Source organism: Staurois parvus, unplaced genomic scaffold, assembly GCF_062004578.1.
Source record: "Staurois parvus isolate SC_StPar_1 unplaced genomic scaffold, SC_StPar_1.0 ptg000768l, whole genome shotgun sequence".
Lineage (NCBI taxonomy): Eukaryota > Metazoa > Chordata > Amphibia > Anura > Ranidae > Staurois > Staurois parvus.
Window position 1 is genome coordinate 55571 of NW_028318564.1, and position 24754 is coordinate 80324.

The 24754-nt window shown below is 40.1% G+C and overlaps 1 protein-coding gene across 1 annotated transcript in view; it reads right to left on the bottom strand.

Annotated features, from left to right (window-relative positions):
• Positions 1-24754, bottom strand: part of LOC149444889 (tyrosine-protein kinase Fer-like) — a 148340-nt gene that overhangs the window by 52426 nt on the left and 71160 nt on the right. The window contains exons 8-11 of the mRNA XM_089654426.1: positions 20323-20460; positions 16867-16986; positions 9421-9543; positions 1994-2183 (exon numbers count right to left, since the gene is read on the bottom strand). Coding sequence (XP_089510552.1) covers positions 1994-2183; positions 9421-9543; positions 16867-16986; positions 20323-20460 — 571 coding nt within the window. The remainder of the gene's footprint in view (positions 1-1993; positions 2184-9420; positions 9544-16866; positions 16987-20322; positions 20461-24754) is intronic.

The following is a 24754-nucleotide window of genomic DNA, read 5'->3' on the forward strand; positions in this document are numbered from 1 at the left end:
TTTGACAAAATCCAATCAGACAGTCTTCCTTTGGGAAGGACAGCTGTACACATGGTCCGAATGTTGGCTAGTTTCTGCTGAACTGACTGATTTTTGGACCATGTGTACCCAGCTTTAATGATGCTGCAGCGAACCAGTTAAATAATGGCCCCGGGCCAGGGGTGGGCAAATGGGGTCCTCCAGCTGTTGTAGAACTACAAGTCCCATGATGCATTGCAAAACTGACAGTTACAAGCATGAATCCCAAAGGCAGATGCATGATGGGACTTTTAGTTCACCAACAGCTGGAGGGCCACAGTTGCCCACCCCTGCCCTAGGCAATATACTTTAACCATTGTTGTCCTCTTCGTTCATTAACCACATGCCGCCCAGCCACTGTAGAAATACAGCGGCAGGGCTGCACGGCTGGGCAAAACCACGTTTTAAAACGGGTGTTTTTAAAACAGGTAGGGGGCGCATGCGAGGCGCGCCGCCACCCTACCTGTCCCGCCAATCACGGTCGCGGATGTCAGTCGCCGGGTCACAGCCAGTCGTTACCGGCTATGTCCCGGCGATTAGCGGCAATCAGTGACAGAGAGCACAGCTGCAGTAGCTGTGCTTTCTGTCAGTTCCCTGACAGCTCCTGACATGCTGATCGGGACAGAAGAGTTTATCTGTCCCTATCAGCGGTGTTCCCTGCAGTACACACTCCCACCCGCTAGTAAAACACTCCCCTCACACAGTTAACCCTTTCACTGCATAATAAAGTTAACCCCTTCCTCCCCAGTGCCATTAGTACAGTGTCTGTTTTTTTTTTGCACTGATCACTGTATTGGTGTCACTGGGGATGTCAGTGACCCAAAGTCAGTCTCCCCCCCCCACCCCCCCGGTGTCAGAATGTCCGTCGCAGTCCCGCCATAAGTCACTGATCGCCGCCATTATTAGTATAAAAAAAAATTAAAAATCTCAGTATCTTTCCAGCCATTTGTAAACACTATAACTTCCACGTAAACCATTTAATTTACACGTATTGGGGTTTTTTGTAGCAAAGACTTGTCGCAGAATGCATTTTGGCAGAAATTTATGACTAAATTTGATTTTTAAATTTTTTTTTTTACTGGACATGTTTTATAGCAAAAAGTCCAAAATAAAGTTTTTTTTTCCTCAAAATTGTCAGCCTTTTTTTTTTATACCGCAAAAAAAAAAAAAAAAAAAAACGCACAGGCGATCAAATACCACCAAAAGAAAGCTCAATTTTTTGGGAAAAAAAAGGATGTAAATTACATTTGTGTACCGTATTGCATGACCGCGCAATTGTCCGTTAAACTAGCACAGCGCTGTATAGCAGAAAAATGGTGTAAATTGCAGTATTTATACCATAGTGTGTAGACGCTATAACTTTCACACAAAGCAATCAATATACACTTATTGGGATTTTTTTTACCAAAAACATGTAGCAGAATACATTTTGGCCTAAATTTATAATTAACTTTGAGTTTACTATATATTTTTTATAGCTGAAATTAAAAAATATCGTTTTTCTTCAAAATTTTTGGTCTTTTTTTGTTTATAGCGTGAAAAATAAAAAGCGCAGTTGATCAAATACCACTGAAAGAAAACTCTATTTGTGTGAAAAAAAGGATGCAAATTTTGTTTGGAAGCAGCATTGCATGACCGCGCAATTATCAGTTGAATTAGTGCAGCGCCGAGTAGCAAAAAGAGGCCTGGTCATTAAGGGGGGGGTAAATCCTCAGGAGGGCAAGTGGTTAAGAAAAGAATACTAGAGAGCTATTAACATGTTGGAACACACACACACACACACACACACACACACTTTAAAGAGCACCTTGATTACTAAGGGTAAAGGAATGGCCAAATGCTTGTATTCAAATGTTAACCCCTAAAAGCTTGACTGCAAATTGTGCAGTAATGCGTTAAACTACATATTCCTTTCTTCAACTGAAGAGTACAACACAGATATACAAAACATTCTACAGTGCAGTGATTCACTCACCATAGAAGTAACAGATCTGGCATCTTCCTCATAATTCACTACAGGGGGAGGTTCCTTCCCTTCATTCTCTTGCACCTTTTGATCCAGAAGCTCTTTCTGAGCAGTTAGTTTTGTTTCTGTGCATTTCAGATGTTGGATTGTCTGCTTAAGCTCTTCAAGGGCTTGTTTCCGACTCAAGAGAAGCACAACACTAAAAAAAAGAAAATCATTTTTTTAAATATATGTTGAATAAAATTGGACATATGTAAAAAAAAAAAAAAAAAAATCACTAAAATATCAAATTGGTTTATAAATGGCAGCTTTGCAATACAACACAGTGAGGCTGATTTTAAAGGATTTGAGAGTGTTCACACAATAAAATTAGAAGATTAATTTCAATTACCCAATCATGTGAAAAGAAAATCCCTGCTGGCCACTTTAACATGCACAAGACTTGATAATTAAAATGAATATTCATTGAGTTTATTGTCCGAACATTCTCCAGTCATTGAATAAATTAGCTAGTTTATTTCTATACAAACTACCGTATTTGCCGGCGTATAAGACGACTTTTTGACCCTTGAAAATCTTCTCAAAAGTCGGGGGTCGTCTTATACGCCGGTACACATGTTTAGGGGGGCTGCGGCATTAAGTACAGGGGTTTGCAGGGGCTGATGTCTCTTACCTGGATCCAGTCCCACGACGATCCGGTCCAGGAAGCGCGGCGTCTCCTTCAGTTCGGCCACTGGATGTTCGTGCGGCTGCTCGGCTCCGCCTCCTCACCGGTGATTGGCCGCCAGAACTGTAGCTCAGGAAAGGCACACAGGCGGCCAATCACCGGCGAGGGGGCGGAGCCGAGCGGCCCCGCGAAAATTGAGTGCCGGAGCAGCAGGTAAGTGTTCTGTGTAGAGGTGCTGCTGCAACCACATATGCTGGCTGCAGCAGCACCATACGAGAACAGGGTCAGCAAGTCTCAGTGGGAGGAATAGTGACCCATCATTGGTGTCACTGATACCAATGATGGGGCACTATTCCTCCCACTGACACCAACAATGGGGCACTATTCCCCCCCCCCACTGACACCAACGATGGGGCACTATTCCACCCCTCACTGACACCAATGATGGGGCACCATTCCTGCCACTGATACCAATGATGGGGCACCATTCCTGCCACTGATACCAATGATGGGGCACCATTCCTGCCACTGATACCAATGATGGGGCACCTATTCCCCCCACTGATACCAATGATGGGGCACCTATTCCCCCCACTGATACCAATGATGGGGCACTATTCCTCCCACTGATATCAATGATGGGGCACTATTCCTGCCACTGATACCAATGATGGGGCACTGTTCCTCCCACTGACACCAATGATGGGGCACTGTTCCTCCCACTGACACCAATGATGGGGCACTGTTCCTCCCACTGACACCAATGATGGAGCACTACTCCTCCACTGATACTAATGATAGGGCACTATTCCTGCCACTAATGCCAATGATGGAGCACTATTCCTCCCACTGACATCAATGATGGGGCACTATTCCTCCCACTGGTGTGCATTGGAAGAGGGGTAGTCTTATATGGCGAGTATAGCCCAAACACTACATTTTAGCAGGAAAAGTAGGGGGGTCGTCTTATACGCCCAGTCGTCTTATATGCCGGCAAATACGGTACATGTAATATATCATGTCAATTGTCAGCATCTCTAGACACCATGTGCAATGTGCAGTCAGCCCAGGTCTATTAGGACGCAGCAGCAGCTGCTGACCATCCTAAGAGACAAATAGACTTGAATGGGCCTCAGCACCTTTGTGAACGAAACCTTAAGCTTAACCATTTCAATACCGTGCAATTTTACACCTTCCTGCCCAGGCCATTTTTCACGTTTCAGTGCTCTCACACTTTGAATGACAATTGCACGGTCATACAACATTGTACCCAAACTAAAATTTTATCATTTTCTTCACACAACTAGAGCTTTCTTTTGGTGGTATTTAATCACCGCTGGGGTTTTTATTTTTTGCTAAATTAACAAAAAAAGACCAAAAATTTCGAAAAAAAACACATTTTTCTTTGTTTCTGTTATAAAAGTTTACAAATAAATAATTGTTCTTCATAAATTTAGGCCGAGATGTATTCTGCTACATGTCTTTGGTGAAAATAACCCAAATTAGGATGTATTATTTAGTTTGTAGGAAAGTTATAGAGTTCACAAACTATGGTATAGATCTGAATATTGATCAATCCTGAAGTACTGACGGCCAATCTAATTTCTTGAGGTCCAAGAATGTCAGAATAATACAGATATCCCCAAATGACCCCTTTTTGCAGAGTAGACAGTCCGACGTACTTCATAAGAGGCATGGCGAGTTTTTTGAAGTTGTATTTTTTTGTCATAATTTTTCCGAAAATGAAAAAATGAAAAAACTTATTTTCACTATTTTTTTTTTTACATACTGTCACCAGTGCAGTACAGCGTCGTCATAACTGGCATGGCGGTGAACAGGGACACTGACTGGTGACAGTATGAAAAAAAATATATATTTTTTTTTTAATTTTTTTTTTTTTTATTATTATATTTAATTTTTTATTACTTTTTTTTTATTTTTTTTACGATTTTCTTTCATATTTTACTATGACCAAAATAGTACAATGTTACCATAGTAACATTGTACTACTTTGGGGAAGTGATCAGTATTTTTTTTTTTTTTTTACACAATTTGCTTATAGCAAAGAATTACTTTGCTATAAGCAAGCATTTACCTGAATGAAATCGATTCATTCAGCTTTTTTTTTTTATTCCCAGTTCCCTTCCCAGTTCACCTCTGAAGTACAGAACTCCTCCTGTCAAGATGATAAAGAGAATGGGAGGTGTTCTGTACCATTCCAAATTAAACAAAAAATTTCAAACTAGAGAAATAGGTTCCAATCATACTGAACATTACAATTGTACTGCACCAGAGCAACTCACTGCTAACTTCCACTTGTTGTCAATAACTCCATGTTCATGAATTACCATTGCTCCCTTGACATATATACTCAGAATGGTTTTCCAAGTCTACCCATCTAGAGAGTGATGTAAAACCAAAAAATGTACAAAATAAACTATTATTGCCCAAAGCAAATCAACGTTTTGTAACCTAAATAATAAAAACATCAAACAGAAGCTAATGAGTCTATTGTGGACAACAATATATTTTACTCGGGTCACTATGGTGTTGTGGTTCTGTAAATCAACATGAAGACGTCATTCTCTAGGATCCCCAGAATTTCTTACTTTGCTGAATATGTGCAGTGTATGAAATTGCACTTTTCATAAAACTGGAATTCAATAACTGCATGCATATTGAGGCATATCAAGAATCCAGTGTTAAGAAAAAGATCTGCTAAACTTGCCAAGCCCACTGCAGTTATGCCTGATCAGGAAGCCAGGAGATGCCTCACGATATACCAAAACTAACCCACACAACACAGAGCAGTACAATGTTTCTGGTTCTTGGCAAAATGACAAAGTGTTAATACACCCAGGACCCTGCATCCACTATATCTGGTCTCCCACAGTACATAGAACATGGAAATGCAATTAGTTTAGTAAATATAAACTGCTAAACACCTTTTTTGCAGTTTATATTTACAGTGTTTAGCAGTGTTATGATTCTATCAGTATCCAGCAGAGCACTGGTAAAAGCTTGTAGGAGGAGTTTTCATTCTCCACTGATTGTCCTACGAAGCCGCATGACCCCTGACCCTCTGTCTGGACAGCACTAAATGGCCCTGTGCTGATCACATGCATGTGCTGATGCATTTACATACATTGCAGCTGTGATGACAGCATTAGTTTTCTTTTTTAGGCTTTCTTCCCTTTATTTTCATCTGGTGATCTGGCCAGCAAGTCTGTGTGGACATTTTTGAAAAAACTACTCGTCTAAGGGACTAAATCGGAGTCCCAAACTACTAGTCCCTCATGACAATCTACATGTCCTGATAAATCTATCTATCTATCTATATATATATATATATATATATATATATACATATATACACACACATATACATATATATACACACATACACACACACCCCTAACCAAAACCGTATTTAAATCTGAGATGCTTTTAGGAAGGTCTGGAGGTTTATAAACGAAAGGGCTTTATGGCAACTTAAACTTGTATTGTTTTTACGATTGTGCTGTTTATATCCTCCTCCCCTCTCCGCCTGTCTCCAGCACGGTACCTTGGGGACTAGGAAGGAGAGGAGGCACCTTGCAGTGTAATGAGCATTAATTGGGTGCTCGGTAGGAAAAGGGAGTGTTGGGCTCTCATAACGCTCAGCAGAAGCGCATCTGCTGAGCAAGTAAATGAGGTGCCGGCCCCAATGAGAAAAAAATGAAAATAAAAAATGTATTCCTTCATGTTACCCTAGAACACAGAAGCTCTTGGGTGTTCAATAGTAGCACCTGCTGAGCAGCCAAATCAAGTTCTGGTGGTTTTTTTTTTTTAGTTTTTTTTTTTAGAAGCCTGGAAAATATTACACCAGCATTCAATGAAGGACTCTTGCAGACTGTCAGGGTAATCTGTCTATCCGTACATTATACAAGCAGACAGTTTCACACTGACAGGAAGAATTAATTAACTACCACAGTGCTCAACAGCGCCATGGTAGATCATTGAGAACTACAAGCCAACATCAGCAAAGGATGTCGATACTTGTTGATTAATTCACAGAACTCACACAGTGAATGAATGATGTGGCTGTATGGGTGGAGCCCCGCACAGCTGCGCTCTTTTCAAAAAGTGATCACGGGTATGGGGGAACTTCTCTCCTTACTGTTGTCAAACAGAGGGCTTGGACAGCCGAGCTGCTACAGGCGCTGGAACATACTACATATTTCACCCTAAAAACGGGTAGAACATAGAACATGTACCCAAAGGTAAACCGATCCTATAACCGTTTCACTGCCAGAACCATTTTTGCGTTTAACAAATTACATTAGGCCTGAAGACTACATAAACCCCAGAAAAAAACTAAAAATTTCTGAAAGCAGACATCCTAGAGAACAAAATCGTTGTAGTTACAATTTTTATGTCACACGACATTACCGCAAAGGTCTAGGAAACGCAAAAAACACACTAAAGTTAATTTTAGGGAACAAAAGGCAATAAATTACCCATTTTTTTGTTAAAATATAACAGATGAGGTCGCACAGAGTAAACAGATAACCAACATGTCAAACCCTAAATTTGCGTGTGCTCATGAAAACTTTTTCTATGTGATGTTTTTAAAGCCCCCAGTAGGTCATAAGTTTATTAAAAAAAAGAGGAGGTCTGGTGCTAAAATTATTTCTCTCATTCTGGCGTGCGTGGCGATATTTAACATAGGTATCACAATTGATGTTTTCATGCATGGGTACCCCGACATGTGCGTTTACATTTGTGCATATATGCGGGGAGTGAGGGGTGGGGTGAGAGTATTTTTTACATTTAAAATAAAATAAAAAAAATTACCTAGCTTTTTTTTTCCCATCACATCTCAGTCGCCCGAATGCTTCCACCTGACAAGACCCGCACGGCTAAATGGTATGAAAGTCTACCTGTTTGGCACACAGAACTATATGTCCTGGGCGTCGAGCGATATAAATTGCTCATCCCTGACAGAGCAAGCTGTCATGCAGATGCAGCAGTTTAGAGTGCCGAGACAAAACATCTACTGCTGACAAGGGTGCTTACAATGATTAGCTTTTATTTATTAATGCAAAACCTTTATCCCAAAAAAACTGTCACTGTAACTACTTGTGTAACTGCAGTGTTGGCTGGCATTTGGCTTCAATTTGTTAAGAGTATCCAAATCTGCTAGTTCATCTAACACTCCTCTCCCTCCACACGGCCAACACTGCTGTCCAAAAGATGACCCTGTGCCTCTTCATCCAGAGCGGGAGCACTCTAATACAGGAGGTGTGATTCTAGCCAGATCACCCAGTGAAAATAGGGGGAGAGGACATTAAAGAAAAAAAAAAAAAGTAATGCACACACTGCATCTAAAGATTGGCAAACTGTAATATAACATTTTGGGTTTTGGGTTTAATAGAGCATTTATCTTTTATGAGTAACCCTGCAAAAGGTAGGTTTCCTTGATCTGAACTACTTACCTTCTCTTGCTCATTCAATGCCTTCTTTGTCTATAAATTTTGTATACTGTATTACTTTATTCTCTTACTGGAAATGTAATAAAGTTATAATTTGGATATGTGATTTTAGAGAAACAGATTATAAACGCTTACCTGATTTTCCATATTTTCTTATACCTGACTGATAATTTGCAATAAGAAATCTCTCTCTACAATATATTATATTATTTCAAGTACTTGTCTGTATTGTACTCCTCAACTAAAAGCCTTACAGTTTATTTGATTTTTAAAACTGCCTTAGCCTCAGTAGTAAAGCCTGTCCCCTGCCTGCATGTTGTAGAGTGGGACCTTTGCTGTTTCTGGGGAAGCAGAGATCTGGCAAACCTCCTTGTTCAGCTCTGATTTCAGAAAAGCACATGCTCCTGACTGGCAAGCTCTAGCTGACTCAGCAAGGGGTTTGTTGTACCTCGGCAAAGAAACCGCTGCTTTCACCAGTAAGCAAGGGTGCCACTCTGCAAAATGCTGGCAAGGTACAGGCTATTCCACACAGGCTGTGGCAGATTCTTAAAGAAAATACAAATAAGACTTAGAACCCTTTTTGTTCTGATGTACCTGAAATGCATCTAACTACTTAAGCCTGTGTTCACGTGTGTTGAAATCGCACTGCGATTCAGGGAATGTGATGGTGTTTGAATACCTGTGTGTTCATGAAAATTTAGCACTTCTGCAATTACAATCTGCCTTCATAGCCTTGAAATGCCAACCATCCGCTTCTCAACAAAACTGCCTTTCATCCACTTCTCTACAAAACCGCCTTGCAACCACTTCTATACAAAACCAGCTATGAATCGCATGCTATGTGAGCAGTTATCTCAGAAAACCACTATACTCGGATGCCCTGAGAGTTTGGAACAAATCGCTTCAAACTCGCACAGGACCCTTATTAAACAGCACTCAAAACACCCTGCATGTGGATCACATCAGTGTGAACACCCTCCATAGGAACATATACTAACTAGCCTGTCATGCAAATCTGTGTTTGAAAACGCATCCCGATTCACATATGTTTGAACCAGGGCTTAAACTGAATGTTCAACTGGTCTTTTAACAGAGGTGCAATATTTGTAGAACAGGCTCTTTATCTCATAGTTCAGTTTTACTAGCTACCAGGCATTACTCTTTAATAAAAAGAAAACTATATACAATCTACTCAAAAAAGGAAGTATGATTCCTCAATGAAATACATCAGAAGGAACAAAAAAGATGCGTGATTGGGACAACTACATGTTGCGAAATTCAAACTAGACACTTACTCAGACTTTTTTTCACAGGCGTTAGCAGAGTCTTCAATATCTTTCTCTTTCTCAGCCAGGAGTTCCTCTTTGTTCACAAGTGACAGTTGTGTCTGTGCAAGTTCCTCAGATGCGGTTTTCAACCTGCAAAATAGATTGTGACGTATTCTGGAGATGACACTGAGGGCAACCCGAAACAAGTACATTGAGCCAGGCATGAAATCTCTGTCCACGAAGGTGGCATTTAAACAGAAAACGATAAATCCTATTGCGTTTTAAGCAAAGACCAGCAGCAGCTTACACATTTCATTCTAACAAGGTCACTGGCTAAGAAGCAATAGATATGATCTAATAGGACAGTTGGCAGTCTAATAAATAGCCCAATAAGCTAGCACCTTCGAAACGATAACTTTAAATATAACCAGCATGCCCTTTAAACTAATAATTAATTTTACTGGTTCCTATCAAATTTAAAATTATTTCCACATTAAATTAAAAAATGTAAGGCTAATTGAAAGGGTACACACCAAATAGTTTATTGGAAGGACTGCAAGTGCCAATAAATAACTGATGCATGAAACATTCTACCATCTCTAAGGCTTCCCATACATAGTTTCACAATTAGAATGCCCAAACTGACCTTATAAATCTTTTTTGCCATACTACTGAACCCACCTCAACATTTTTACTAGATACAGGCAAGGTTAATAGCTTTTAATTAACAACTACATTTCTATGAGGCAAAAAAGAAATTCAGTCTCAGATTTCTTAAGAAATTTCAAATACATTATGTGCACTTCTGATGCTTGCACATACACCAGAAATGGTGCATTTTAATCAATAAGTAATCTACTAAAAAAGCAAACGATTCTGTTCATCAAATACAAATCAGGCTTTACCAGATGACACAGGAGCCCTGAGACTTTCCTCTCCATCTCTGAGCGCTTCTCTTGCAATGCCAAGAACAGCTGACTGCAGCAATAGCAAACAGTGCACAATGCCCAAAAATGTAGATACCTTGTGCTTGAACAGGCAAACTACACTCACAGTAAGTGACGCTGCAAAAGAAGATTATGGAACCAGCACAACATTGTCAACAGAATCTGGGAGTGGGTTTAAACAGGCCCTCTCTCCAACTTAAATGTGTACAGGTAAAAATCACAGAAAAAAATCAAATATTTTAAATGCTTACTTGACTTCATAGGCACATTTCACTTGAGATGTGCCTATGAACGTAATAGGGAATACCACTCCAGTGCTCAACTCCTTAGCACTGCCACACTGTGTGTACTGGCCCAGCTCCCCTGCCCCTCCTCTCACCTCCCTGTATTAGTAGGGGTAGGTGACTTATTAGTCAAATGAAAAAAAAAACAATAAATAACTTTGGTTGTAGTACATGCTTTGGGGATGCGGAGGGCAGGCTTATGTCTGTGTCTATGGCATCTTTGGATCCTTGCCACACGCTGGTCTTGTGCGTGACACATCACGTTTAACATGGCATCACGTGTGTGCACAATGACATCATTGCGTTGCGTCTTGAAGCGGAGTGAATGTCTAGATGACGAGTGGTGGTGGTTACACCCACCACGAGGCTGCCCAGAGAGCCATAAGAATGATGCCATTTGGAGGGGCCTTTGTTACCAGCAGCTAGAGTTGGCAACCTCTCGTGACCAATCATCTATTAAGCCATACTATATAATTGGGAGACTGTCTTTGTCAATTGTTTATTCGCTAGATACAGAAGTGTTGAGGTCACTCTGATATGTGATCAATAGTATACCACACACTCCTTGCTTATTACTTCATACCTATATGCTTCATTCTATATATTTTTGAATATTTTTTAGTTTTCTTTCCATCATGTGAAGTACAAGAGTGTGTGAGACTTGTGAGTATACTAAGCTTTTCTCCTCGTCACTCAGGTCAATTGTTTCTTAACATTTTGGCTTACTATCTGCACAGTCTTACATTTTAGGTTACTTCGCATAATTTATGCAAAGTTTATGAGTGCACCTTTTATTGCCTTCTGTATCCTGCTACATAAAAAAAAAAACACAACATCCAGGGGCAAATCTATCAATAAAATAATTGTATGCCTTCACATTTTTTCTATATTTTTGTACTATATAAGCATGATTTAATATGTCTTTTCTTTTTCACACACACAGAATTAGTCGTGGGTGGTTGCGCACCCTGGCTGGTCTTGGGGGGGCCACCCTGGCTTTCTGTGGGTTCTGATGTTGGATTGCAATGGCCTATTTGGGTCTATAAAGGTGAAATCTGAAAGACATCTCATTCACTCTGGCAGTCTGTGTGAATCATACATTTATGCATGTAGGAACTGGCATATATATATGTTCTTGTGGTAGTATTCTTTTGTGTTCTCTTTATTACAGGTACCTCTATACTTCCCCCTAAAGATTATACAGTAATCGAAACTTGTTTGAGAATAGGGCACTGTAGCAAAGTTTGTAAAATCTGCTGTTTGATGCTGGAATACATGCCCTACAAATCTAGGGGTACAGGTTTCATGATTGTACATGCTCTACAACCAGAATTATTTATTGTATTTTATCATTTTAATAATATATCTTTGTATCAATAAAAATTATGTTGTTGTGGCTGCATTAAAGTCCCATAGGAGACAATTTTCTTTGTAACCCCGCTCCCTACAAAACCTTTTATGTAGATGATGGGGGGGAAGCATAGTTTGGAAATGTAAAGTCATCAAACGGTACCTATGACCTTTATCTTGCAAATCATATCTGCTTTTAACGCATTTGGATTAAGAATGGAGGAATAATGCCATTGAGAATTGTACATCAATGGCATTTAGGACCATGACCAGTTAACAAAAAAAAAAAAAAAGGAAATGTCAGGCTATTTCACTGCAGTTTTATTTCTCCTCTACTCTGTCTTTAAACCAGTTGTACTCCCTCCTTTTAGATATTAATCACTCAGTGTGCTGCCTTGTATTACACAAGGCATTCTTTAGCATTCAGCAGTGTCTGTCCCCTTTAAGGCTAGGGACGTCCTGTCTGCTAACTTGGGAGGAAGTGACCTCATCTCTTCAGACTGAAGAAATTCTACAATGCAAGTACATGTGGGATGCTGTTCCCTCTTCATATATGGGCTTGATTAGACCCCCAAAGTCTGTAAGTACCCTTCCTATGTACTGTGGAATGTTATGCACATAGCTAGGTAGTTAAATATGTACTCATGTCTGTTTATTCTGTTTGTATTTCAGTTTTACCGCGCGCATTTACATTCATTCACATTTCATGTACTATGATCACATGTTATCAGTAAAATATCATCGGTTATCAATCATTGACTCTTTACTGTGTGGACATCAAAGGTTATACTGCCTGTTACCCTCTGTAACCCTTTCATAACTGCAGAGAAGGCAGGACACTCAGATTCATTAAACGTATATTTAACAAGATGCTCCCCAATGACAGCAAAGACAGCACAAAAAAAATTAAAACAATTCCTATTCTTAAAACAGGGAAGAAAAACTAAGACTAAAGAGCAGTATTTTTGTACTTACGCTAAAATAAGTTTCTTTGCGGTCATTAAAGAGGATGATGTTTAAATCTGTACAGTAGCACTGTCTGTTAAAGCAGAGTTCCAGATGAATAAAAAAAAAAAAAAAAGTGTCATCAGCTACAAAATCAGCTACAGATGTGCTGGAAAGATGGACACATGCAAGTATGAATTATCACTGTCCACCTAGTCTGGAAAGTCTCCATGATGTACGGAAGTTATAGGAGACCTGATAGAGCAAATATACAGAAAGAGTGCAGAGACCTAAGAGTTTCTTTAAATAGTAAATTTGGAAGACATCAGAATCACAAACAAGAATGATGGGGTAAGTCCAGTATGTGATGAACCTTCTGCAAAGGGGGGCATTTGGCAGCTCTCTATGGCCAACTGTGAGAAAGAAGGAAACAGTCTGTTTGGGTGCCCAGTGAAGTAGTAGATTCAATGTCAGAGCTGCCTGAGGTGGAAGAATGTCATTGCGGGTCCGTGCAAATATACAGAAAGAGTGCAGAGACCTAAGAGTTTCTTTAAATAGTAAATTTGGAAGACATCAGAATCACAAACAAGAATGATGGGGTAAGTCCAGTATGTGATGAACCTTCTGCAAAGGGGGGCATTTGGCAGCTCTCTATGGCCAACTGTGAGAAAGAAGGAAACAGTCTGTTTGGGTGCCCAGTGAAGTAGTAGATTCAATGTCAGAGCTGCCTGAGGTGGAAGAATGTCATTGCGGGTCCGTGCAAAGTAAAGTAGAGATTCTTCTGGGATGGAAGAAGGGGTTGTCAAGCAACATCTTACACAGGAACTCCTCCTTTGTCCTCTACTCGACTGCAAAATATCTCCCTCTCACCTCAATAGCATAAGAGAGTGTGTTCTGCCTGAATACTTAGGCAATGCTGACAACATTACTTGGGATTTTGATGCAGCAGAGGCCATGTTGTCAGCTCATCATCGAAAGTTAAAGGTTGAAAGAATTTCTAGTAGGATTAAAAAAGGTATTTTCTGTACTTGCAGTGATTTTAAATAGACACAAGGGTAAATGTGCATACATTGCAGAGATGTACTATAAACACTATTTCCCCAGGGCATACACTAAGGTTAATAAACATCATCAGATTTTCATCTGTACTTCTGTGCGTCTCTGATATAAGTACTGCAGGTCTCATGGACTACAGGCACCAAGATTGTGTCTCCAACTTTCCTTTACTCTTTATCATTCACACAAAATAGTAACAAATTATCACACAGCCTGGGGCTTTGTGTTTTTTGAATGACCTGGGAGGAGAAAGCGGCAGGGACATGATGACAGCGCTGGGACCTACGAGTCCTTCCGCGCTTACATCCGAGTAGCCTGGAAGTACAGCTTAATAAAAATGGGAACCAAAGATCAGGTGGCTGCTATCCAAATTTGCAACACAGAAGCTTGATGCTGAAAAGCCTAGAATTCACTAACTTATCTAGTAGAATAAGCCTTCCTCCGAAAGAGATTACCCATATCCTTTGCCGAATAGGCCTAAACCCCAACTTTACCCACCTAGCATAGATGGAACAAGATGCAGAGAGCCCCCTGTGAAATTCCTCTGCAAGTACAAAGACAAGCAGCTTGAACCACATCCAGACTGTGGAGCAACAAAAGAAATAAAATGCAATGTCCCGACTGAGGGAGGAAAAAAATACCACCTTAGGCAAAAAAGGAAACTTTATGCTGAAAGACAGCCTTATACTTTTGGACTACCAGGAAGGGCTCCTTACAAGATAAGGCAGCCATCTCCAACACAATCCTGGCAGAGGTGACCACTATCAGAAAGCAGTGTGAGTATGGTTGGGCATAAATACATCCCTTAAAGAGTTCAACAGGAGGAGCTTGCAGCGCCAAAAGAAGCAAAGTCAAATTGCACGGAGCCACCTCCTGCATGAAGGCATTCACCAAACAGTGCGATGCCAATGGCTGTTGAAAAAGAATGTCCAAGGCTGCAATTTGATCCTTCTCAGGGCAAAATGCTGATCCAGACACAACTGAAGATAAGCCATAATATGTAACACAGGGTACTGGCAAGGCATACATTTGGGGCCACAAATACCAGAATTCCTTTGGAGTACATCTGCCAAAGCAGACGGGGGGGATCTTTAGAACAGGATGGTATATTTCACGTGGATCATGCAACAAAGACACAAACCTCTTCATCTTGTGGTTAAATCTTAATACAAGGAGATCTGTGTATGGCTTCCCCATTTTCTGGGTGTAGGGATCAATTTCAAACCCAGCTGCTGGAAGCTGAGAGTCTTCCTAGCAATTTTCTACACCCCGAACACATACAGCTAACAAGGTAAGAACATAACATTCCTTCCAGTACACAATTACGTTAGCGGAGCGGCTCGACTTATAGTCCACACTAGTGACTGTTTTAAGCCACAGCCATGGTGTCTGGCTGAACACACGTCAGAAGTCCCCAAAGTAAGGTGGTCCACCTTTGAAGGCAACAAGCTCAGAGTTCAAAAATGTTGATCTGAAGATGGCATTCCTGCAGTGGCAAAGTTCCCTGTACTATCATTGTTCCAAGCATGCCTGACAGGAAAGCACCCATCATGACCACTGTTTATTGCAACAGAAATAAAGACTTCTCCCATCCCGACATGCTTTGCCACAAGGACCTTCAGGAACTCAACACACCAGCTGGGGAACACTGCCTTGAACCTGTATCATATCTACCAGTCTGCCATGCAAGATATCATTGTGCAGGATACAGTTATGCAGGGTCCAGTATTGAACGCAACTTAACAAGTCATCCCCGCATATCCACTGCGGAGTCAGAATAACAATCCTCAGAAAAGCCATAGGAAAACGGATCTGGATAAAGGCAGTCTCCTAATCCCAGATAGAAATGTTGAGAAAATAGCACAGACATGTCCGTGACCTAAGACACTCACAAGAAAATTTAAACCTTGCCTAACGGGGAGGGGTTATGCCTGAGGGGGACTACCTATCCATTTAACTGAAGGTGGCAGCATAACCCTAATAACAATTAATGTGAGGACAGTCTGTGTCACATGATATACGATAGAAGGAAAAATTAATTTAATAAATGGCATAATTACAGGTATTACAACATATCGTTACCAGAATGCAAAATTTATGGCAAATGCGTGAGTTTTGAAAAACCTAACAAAAATACCGCCTAACTGCTGTACTTGTTATTCCAGCATTGTTATAGTGCACCAGTTTATCTCACCACTCAATAAGATGAAGCCACTTTTGCTTATTGGTTTCTGCATCCTGCCCTTCTCTCACATAATGTAGGATGTGTCACACTATAAATATTATTAGAATCTCAGAACCAATCACAATTATATCTGCCATTGAAACTAATTGTTGATAGAGGAAGATTGATTGATGTAGCACACGCCACCAGTGAGGAAGTTAAATCTTGCTGCATTGTAATAAAAATAAAAATCAGATTGAGATAAATCTTTGATATATGACTTAAAAGTGACTCATTCATAACAAAAAATAATTACATTGTTCTCTGCAAACAGACTGATTACTTACCTTTTTTGCAGAATCTGACACTTCTTGGAAGAGGATTGTCCTAGTCCCTGTCTCCCACTGGCCGTTACATTAGTACAAGACACAGTATATATGTAGGGCCAAGCAGATCTAGCCACTGAGCACTTTTTTTTTCAGCGAACAAGTTGTATTCAACATATATTTAAACGTCAGGGATGCTTCAAACATAGTTACATTGTTTGCTGGTTAACAGTAGTAGTTAACTGACTTGTTTCAGTAACTGCAGAGAATTGTTCTGTAAGGGGCCCCAAACTCACACAGCAGAGAAAAAGAAAATATTTCAAACAGGTTTATAAAAAAAAAAAAATTAAATCATTCAAGCATGAACAATACAGTTTATCCTCAATGAAATCTACTCTTACATTGAATTTAGGCTGTCTGCAGTGAGATTGTTCCACATGATTTCATTTGCCTGCAGGTTTTCTATCTCTTCTAATAATGACACATCAAATTCAATATCCTCTTTCTTCAACTCTGGTGACCTATTATAAAATAGAAATTAAAAGAAATCAAGAAAGATTTAATTAGTCATTTAAATTAGAATAGATTATGAAATATTTGCTGAAGCATCATCCAGGGTGTTTTACTTGCACACTAGATAAACAGACCAGCGAAAAAAGTTATTTCAGAGCCCAGATTTCACCTCTTATGTATTTTGATGGCCACAATGGGGCAGAGGTCTCTCACAGAACATGCAATTCCATCGTTCTACTTACGCTAAAGATCACAAAAGTATAATTCACTCTTCTACCAATTAACCATTTCCCACCTAGCCAATAGGAAAATGATGGCCAGACGGGACTCTCATTGATTCGGGAGGGCATCAAATGACGCATATCCCGGATCGCACTTTGTGCGTCCCCGCAGGGACGCATTGTGGCTTAATCTGTCATCAGCTATGTACCTCAGACACAGCTGAAGACAGATCTGTGTACTGACCCAATTGCCAGTACCATGTGACCTGCTGTGACCAATCACAGCAGGTCACATGACAGTTTTAAACAATGGATGGCTTCCTTTCATGCCATCCAATGTATACAAGTGTGTCTAGCTGTGAATGGTCAGTGATCACACGCACAGGCTGGGCCAATCACGGCTCATCTGTGTCATGTGATTAGCCGTGCCCAATCACAACTAATCACAAGAAAAAAACATGAATGAATGAATTTCAGTTAAATGCTTGCGTATAGCAAAAAAATTCTTTGCTATAAGCAAATTGTGTAAAATAAATAAATACTGATCACTTCCCCAAAGTAGTACAATGTTACTATGGTAACATTATACTACTTTGGTCATAGTTTAATATGAAAAAAAAATCTTAAAAGAGAAAAAAATGTAATAAAAAAAAAAGGTTTTTTTTCGTACTATCACCAGTCAGTGTCCCTGATCACTGCCACACCAGTTACATGATGTGCCTGTACTGCACTGGTGACCGTACAAAAAAAACAAATTTTTGAAAATATTTTTAATTTAATTTTCCAAAAAATTTAAAAAAAAATAACTATAACATCAAAAAACTCGCCATCCCGCGTATGAAATATGTCAGACTATTTTGCAAAAAGGGGTCATTTGGGGGATATCTGTACTGTTCTGACATTTTGGGGCCTTAAGAAATTAGTTGGCCGTCAGTACTTCAGGACTGATCAATTTTCAGATATATACCATAGTTTGTGAACTTTCCTATAGACTAAATAAAATACTGATTTGGGTTCTTTTCACCAAAGAAATGTAGCAGAATACATCTTGGCCTAAATTTATGAAGAACAATGATTTGGAAACCTAAAACAGAAACAAAGAAAAACTTTGGGTTTTTTTTTTTCAAAATTTTCAGTATTTTTTTTGTTAATTTAGCAAAAAATAAAAACCCCAGTGGTGATTAAATACCACCAAAAGAAAACTCTAGTGTGAACAAAATGATACAAATTTAGTTTGGGTACAGTGTTGCATGACTGCGCAATTGTCATTTAAAGTGTGAGAGCTCTGAAACCTGAAAATTGGCCTGGGCAGGAAGGGGGTAAAAGTGCCCAGTATTGAAGTGGTTAAAGAATTACCCAAAAAAAAAAAAAAAAAAAAAGTACAATAATCAACTTATTCCATAAATAAATGCCTGGAACCGTGTGTCCTATTAGTATTACTCACATTTATTATGCAGACCGTCCAGCTTTATTGGCTTTAAAGCTGAACGCTAGTAATACAGCCACTTTGCAAAATGTGCTGGATTACTATGGGTTAAATTCAGGAAGGTACACGACCGATGCGACCTGTAACATGGTATGCTCTGTAAAGAGTGGGAAAAAAATGAAAGTTCCTTCCCCTCTTATGTGACATCAAAAACCAGAAGTGGCAAGGATTTTGTCACTTCCTTTTGTTTCTTTACAAGTCGTTACTGACTTGTAAAGAATCCAATCAAACCAGTTCTGGTTTGATCAGCTGCTTTGGAGGGCATAGGAGCGATCTGGGGTCTAAATGACCCCAGATCTCTCCATAAAGAGGATCTGTCACGGCCCAAGTTTTCACAAGGATTGCTGTTCATCCCATGTAGGCCCCCACAAGCATATGTAAAAGGTAATCGCACATCACATGTGAGGTATTGTCGCGAATTGTCTGAGTGAGAGAATTATTCTAGCACCACACCTCCTGTGTAACTCTAAACTTGTAACCTGTAAAGGCTTTTAAAGAGTCACTTATGGAGGTTTTTAGGTACTGTAGTTTGTCCCCATTCCACAGGCATGAGCAACTTTAAAGCTTGACATATTTCTATTTACAGTACTTAGTGTAACATCATATACTTAGTGTGCTCTTAAATTCATTTAATTGTATTTTTTCTTAAAAACTGGAATTTGATAAACCGCTGAACAAATATTGTATGACATAAAACATGACTACGCCCACAATTTACGCTCCAGGGACTTTGCTTTTAGAAAAATGTGCACTATTTTGCCAAAGTATTGGGAAACCTGCCTTTACATGCACATGAGCTTTAATGGCATCCCAGGCTTAGTCCGTGGGGCTCAAAATTGAGTTTGCCCACCCTTTGCAGCTTTAACTCTTCTGGGAAGGTTGTCCACAAGGTTTAGGTGTCTATGGGAATGTTTGACCATTCTTCCAAAGGCACATTTGTGAGGTCAGGCACTGGCTCGCAGTCTCCGCTCTACTTAATCGCAAAGGTGTTTTATCAGGTTGAGGTCAGGACTCTGTGCAGGCCAGTCAAGTTCCTCCACTGCCAACTCACTCATCTATGTCTTCATGGACCTTGCTTTGTACACTGGTGCGCAATTATGTTGGAACAGGAAGGGGCAATCTCCAAACATCCCCACTTCCACTCTGTTATAATACCACTAAAAGTTGACCGTGGAATATTAGCAAAGAAATTTCACAGATGGCCTTATTGCACAGGTGGCAACCTATCACGGTACTTTGCTTGAATTGACTGAGCTCCTAAGAACGACCCTTAATTTCACAAATGTTTGTAGAAGCAGTCTGCATGAATAAGTGCTTGATTTTATACACCTGTGACCATGGAGGTGATTGGAACATCTAAATCCAATGATTTGGAGGGATGTCCCAATACTTTTGACAATATAGTATATTTTAATTATGGGTTTCTTAGTCATTTTCTAGCAAAAAGATTTTTACATGTATGTGAGAAATGTCAGAATTGGACAGATTTTGAAGTAGTTAACTAAAGCATCTTGTCCTCTGAAAGAAGTCTGCTCATAAAATCATTGACTGTTCCAAGTCTTCATCTATCAATGTGAAAACAAAGCAAATAAGTTGCACTGAGTCACAGACAAAGCACACCATTTCTTAAAACAAACCTGTTTTTCTGAATAAAGTCCTCATACTCTGTGCTTGGGTTTATTTCTTGAACACACACCTCAATTTCTTTGTGCACTGACACAATTTCATCAGACACAAGGCTGGTAATTTGGCAATATTCGTCAAAGATTCCTTTCCTGGAATAGAACAAAATATTCAGCATTTAATTTTTTTACAAATCATTAAAAAAAATGTTTAAATATGACAAAAATGACTTGTGTCCATTTTTAGAGTACAAACAAGTTACCTCTAATTAAGTGTGTCCCATCCCTGGCTGCTGTACTGTTTAATAACCATCTTACATTTAGTCTCCTGTCAGCGACAAATGTCCAGTGCTCCATCCAACAGAGTTGTTTTGGCTCCTCAAGTCATAAAAGGCATTGCATTCTTTTCAATTAATGCTAAGTGTTCTGTGATGGCAAGTGGCGTGTAAATGTCACAACTTGGCCTCCTCCATACACAAAACAACATGAATTATTTGAAAAACAAAAATGCAAAACTTTGTATGAAAAGAGGACACACAGAGTGAGCGATTCACAGTGATCAGTGTAATGACTATACTGCAGATGAAAATATAAGTTTCAATGCTGGATGTTCAGCACCAATAGAGGACTTCTGCCTTGCTGATGGTCAGTGAGCCATTCAAAACTAGCAATACCCATTAACTAGCTGAGGCACAAAATTCTGCAATTCTGCAATTCTGCAATTCTTAAAATTGAGAAAACACTGCATAAGCAGGGGATTAACTAAATGATAATGCAGTCAAACTATCATTAGATTCAGAAAAATCAGCACATTTAACCACTTGCCCTCCTGAGGATTTACCCCCCTTCCTGGCCAGGTAATTTTTTGCGTTACGACACTGCGTTACTTTAACTGACAATTGCGCGGTCATGCAACGCTGCACCCAAACGAAATTACGTCATTTTTTCCCCCCAGGAATAGAGCTCTCTTTTGGTGGTATTTGATCACCTCTGCGGTTTTTATTTTTTGCGCTATAAAAAAAAAAAGCAACAATTTTGAGATAACATTTTTGACATTAAACATGTCTAGTAAAATATTTTTTAAAAAAATCTAATTTAGGCCTACTGCTACATGTCTTTGCTAAAAAAAAAAATCCCAATATGTGTAAATTAATTTGTTTACGTGAAAGTTATAGCATTTACAAATGGCAGTACATATACTGGGATTTTGTGTTATTTTTACTAGTAATGGCAGCAACCAGCGACTTATAGCGGGACTGCAGCAGGCATTCTGACACTGGGGGGAACTGACATCCCCAGTGACACCAATACAGTGATCAGTGCTAATAAAAAGCACTGACATTGTACTAATGGCACTGGGCAGGAAGGGGATAACGTAGGGCGATCAAAGGGTTAACTGTGTGTTGTTTTAATGTGGGGCTGTGTGTTTGTTTCACTGTAAGCACACTACATTGCATGGCTGTGCTATGCACAGCCATGCAAAGCAGTGTGCAGGAGCTAACAGAGGAGAGAACCGTTTTGTTTACAAACGGTTCTCAACCCCCTTTGGAGATGCTCGGCAATCAGCAGGTGCCGGCAAGTAATCACCGGCCGGGACCCAGTGATTAACAGCCATGGCCGCCAATGGCAGCGTGGGTAGGGCGTGCGTGCGCCCCCTACCCGGAAATGCAAAATCATGTATAGTACTTCTGCTATAGGGTGGACAGGAAGCGGTTAATGCTTGGTCCTGCACTCTCCTGTCTTTCTATGACATTGCCCATCACATTAGAAAAGAAGGAAGGCAGAGGAAAATAAAAGCGCAGCTGCTGCTCCTAATGATAATATTTTTACAATACGTACAAACTGAAGAATCAGAGTTTATGGCATGACATACCACTGTTAAAGTAGTACTCAGCCTATTCATACCCTGGTACACATTCATGCAAATTATTTTGTGCATTGACACCCTTGCATTAAGATGTACCTATAAACTCTCTTTTTTTGAGTACAGTACAAGATGCAACAAACTGTTTATTGACCATGGGTCATAGAATGCCAACTTCAGGTTATTGAACACTGGCAGAAACTTTGCTCACTCAACCCTCTAGTGTTTCTCTATAAACCCAATAATCAGTGAGGCTCCATTTGTTAGCATGCAACAGACAGGTCCAAGAGAAGAGAGGATGGGGAACTGTCTGTTGCATGCTAACAAATGGAGCCTCACAGACTATTGGGATTATAGAGGAACACTAGGAGGGCCGAGTGAGCAATTGAAAGGTATATAAAAATTCTTCTATTATACAGTACAGGAAGAGATAGACAGACCATGGAAAATCCCCAAGCAATAATCAAGGGGTAGTCAAGAAAGCTGCACAGGTACACAGGAAAAAAAAACATGAAGGCCACTGGGTCTCAAAATGAACCGTTCACAGTAGAAAAACAGCTAGCTTCAGGAGTAACAGAGGAGACTGAACAGCAGCCTAGCAAACAATGGTTTGAAAGAAATGTGAAATAATTTCAATGAGGGAAAAAAGGGGCAGGGAAACATGACATAGCCATAGCCCTCATACCTGACCTTAAATCCTTAAGCGGACCATGTAGCTATAGGCTAAGAAATAAGGATAAGTATGATAAAAGTGCCAAAACTGCCATGGACCATAGGAGAAGAAGAGACACCACCTAAGAAACCCCAGTAATAGGGACTTAAACAGTTTTTGATACCGTGTATCAAGGTCGAGACCTACGCAGGGGAGATGAGACTAAGCACTTTGCACCAAAAACGGCAGTTGGTGAACTGCAGCCATGGAAGGAATTAAAAAAAAAAAAGTGTGCTTAAGTCCAGGACAAAGCCTGAGAGTTAAGCCAGTTTTAAGCTGGCCATAGATGGTTTGAATATCAGCCCTTTAAGCAGGGACCAGACGAGATTCAATCCATCTATGGGCAGGCTGGTTGTACAGAAGATGATCCTTCAACTGTCTTAAGTACAACCATCCTGGGAAGGCTCCCCCCCCCAAAAAAAATTACTGGAGCACTGCAGGAGGGATTTCTTGGTGGAAGAAAACAAAATGTACATACTGTATATCTCCCATTGGTCACCCATCCCTGGCATCCTGCACGTTGAGTAGTAAAATAGTATTAGGACCCATTATAACGATAAGTGAGAATGGGGTTAAGAAATTATGTTATTTTCCCAAGTAAGTAGAAATGGAAAAGAACTAGAGAGGTAAGGAGAGGAAAGCAAATGAAAATAATTGTACATCTCCTGGAAAAAGTAAAGTGAAGATTATTTTTCCTTTTTAGTCGGGGTAAGTATCTGTAGATCACTCAATCACCTCAAGAGGCTAACCTATTTGCGTGAGGAATGTTTTTTAGCAATTCTGTGGACTTGAAGACTGAAGGTTTCCCACCTTCTTGCTTGGACCTTGAAGAAGGGGACATATCCCGAAAGCTTGTCCTCAACATTGTATATTAGTGCAAATAAAAAAAGTATCACGGACAGTATTCAATTGTTTCTGCCACAACTGAAAAGAATCTCAGTATATGGGGATTGTGTTTAGGAGGGGCAGATGGATGAGAGCCACATGGAATTAGATCTCTAATATAGAATGAAGTGTGATTTTTGAATAGTGGGGTCTGAAACCTCTCCCATCAGTAGCTGCCACAATCGAGGTATGCATTGAGGGATTTGCCAAACGTCCACATTAAGTCTGAGAATGGCCTAGTCCAGCATGTTGACAAGCCACTTTTGCTAAATTCTGCATCCACAGGACACAATGCTTAAGAACTGTCAGGAGAGGGAAATAAACTGAGTTTTTTCAGCCATTGCATAGGGTCCAACTTGCTTGATCCAGATTGGCAAAGGGTTTTCTACAGAAGGACCTCTTTATTGTGCATTTCTGTGTGTGTGGTGGATGTGCGGTAACCAGCATAGAGAGAAAAGTAAGTAACTTCCTTTAATAATGTAGGAGAGAAATCTCAAGGTGCCTTTGGTGGAAAAATCCACATCCCCTTTAATTTCTAATGCAGCATCAACATCTTGTGCATCAGGCAATTATATCTTTATGACAAAAATATAAAATCGGGGGAGGCGAGGCAAAAGGGCACTTGAAGTCGATAGTCCACCCAACTCAAGAAGTGGAGATAGCTTCTGGAATAGGTCAGGCACGGCGGCTGTGAGTTTAGCCTTGGTCAAACAGGTAGCATGCCTCTAAAAGGGAGCTGGAGTTATAAGGTTGAAGTGGTGTTGGTGTTAGAGCATGCTCTCAAGTTAGGAAACCACTAGTAACTTGAGGGAAACTACAAACAATTTCTCATAGTATGCAGCAGACTCACCACTGTATGTTCCTTGTGTTCCATGTCCCAAGCACTGGTAACCCTCCACTGCCACTTCCACTCTAACCCTCCTCCATAATGCAAAGTACACATAGACATAATTAAAGGGGTACATCAAGTATGAAGGAGTTACCCA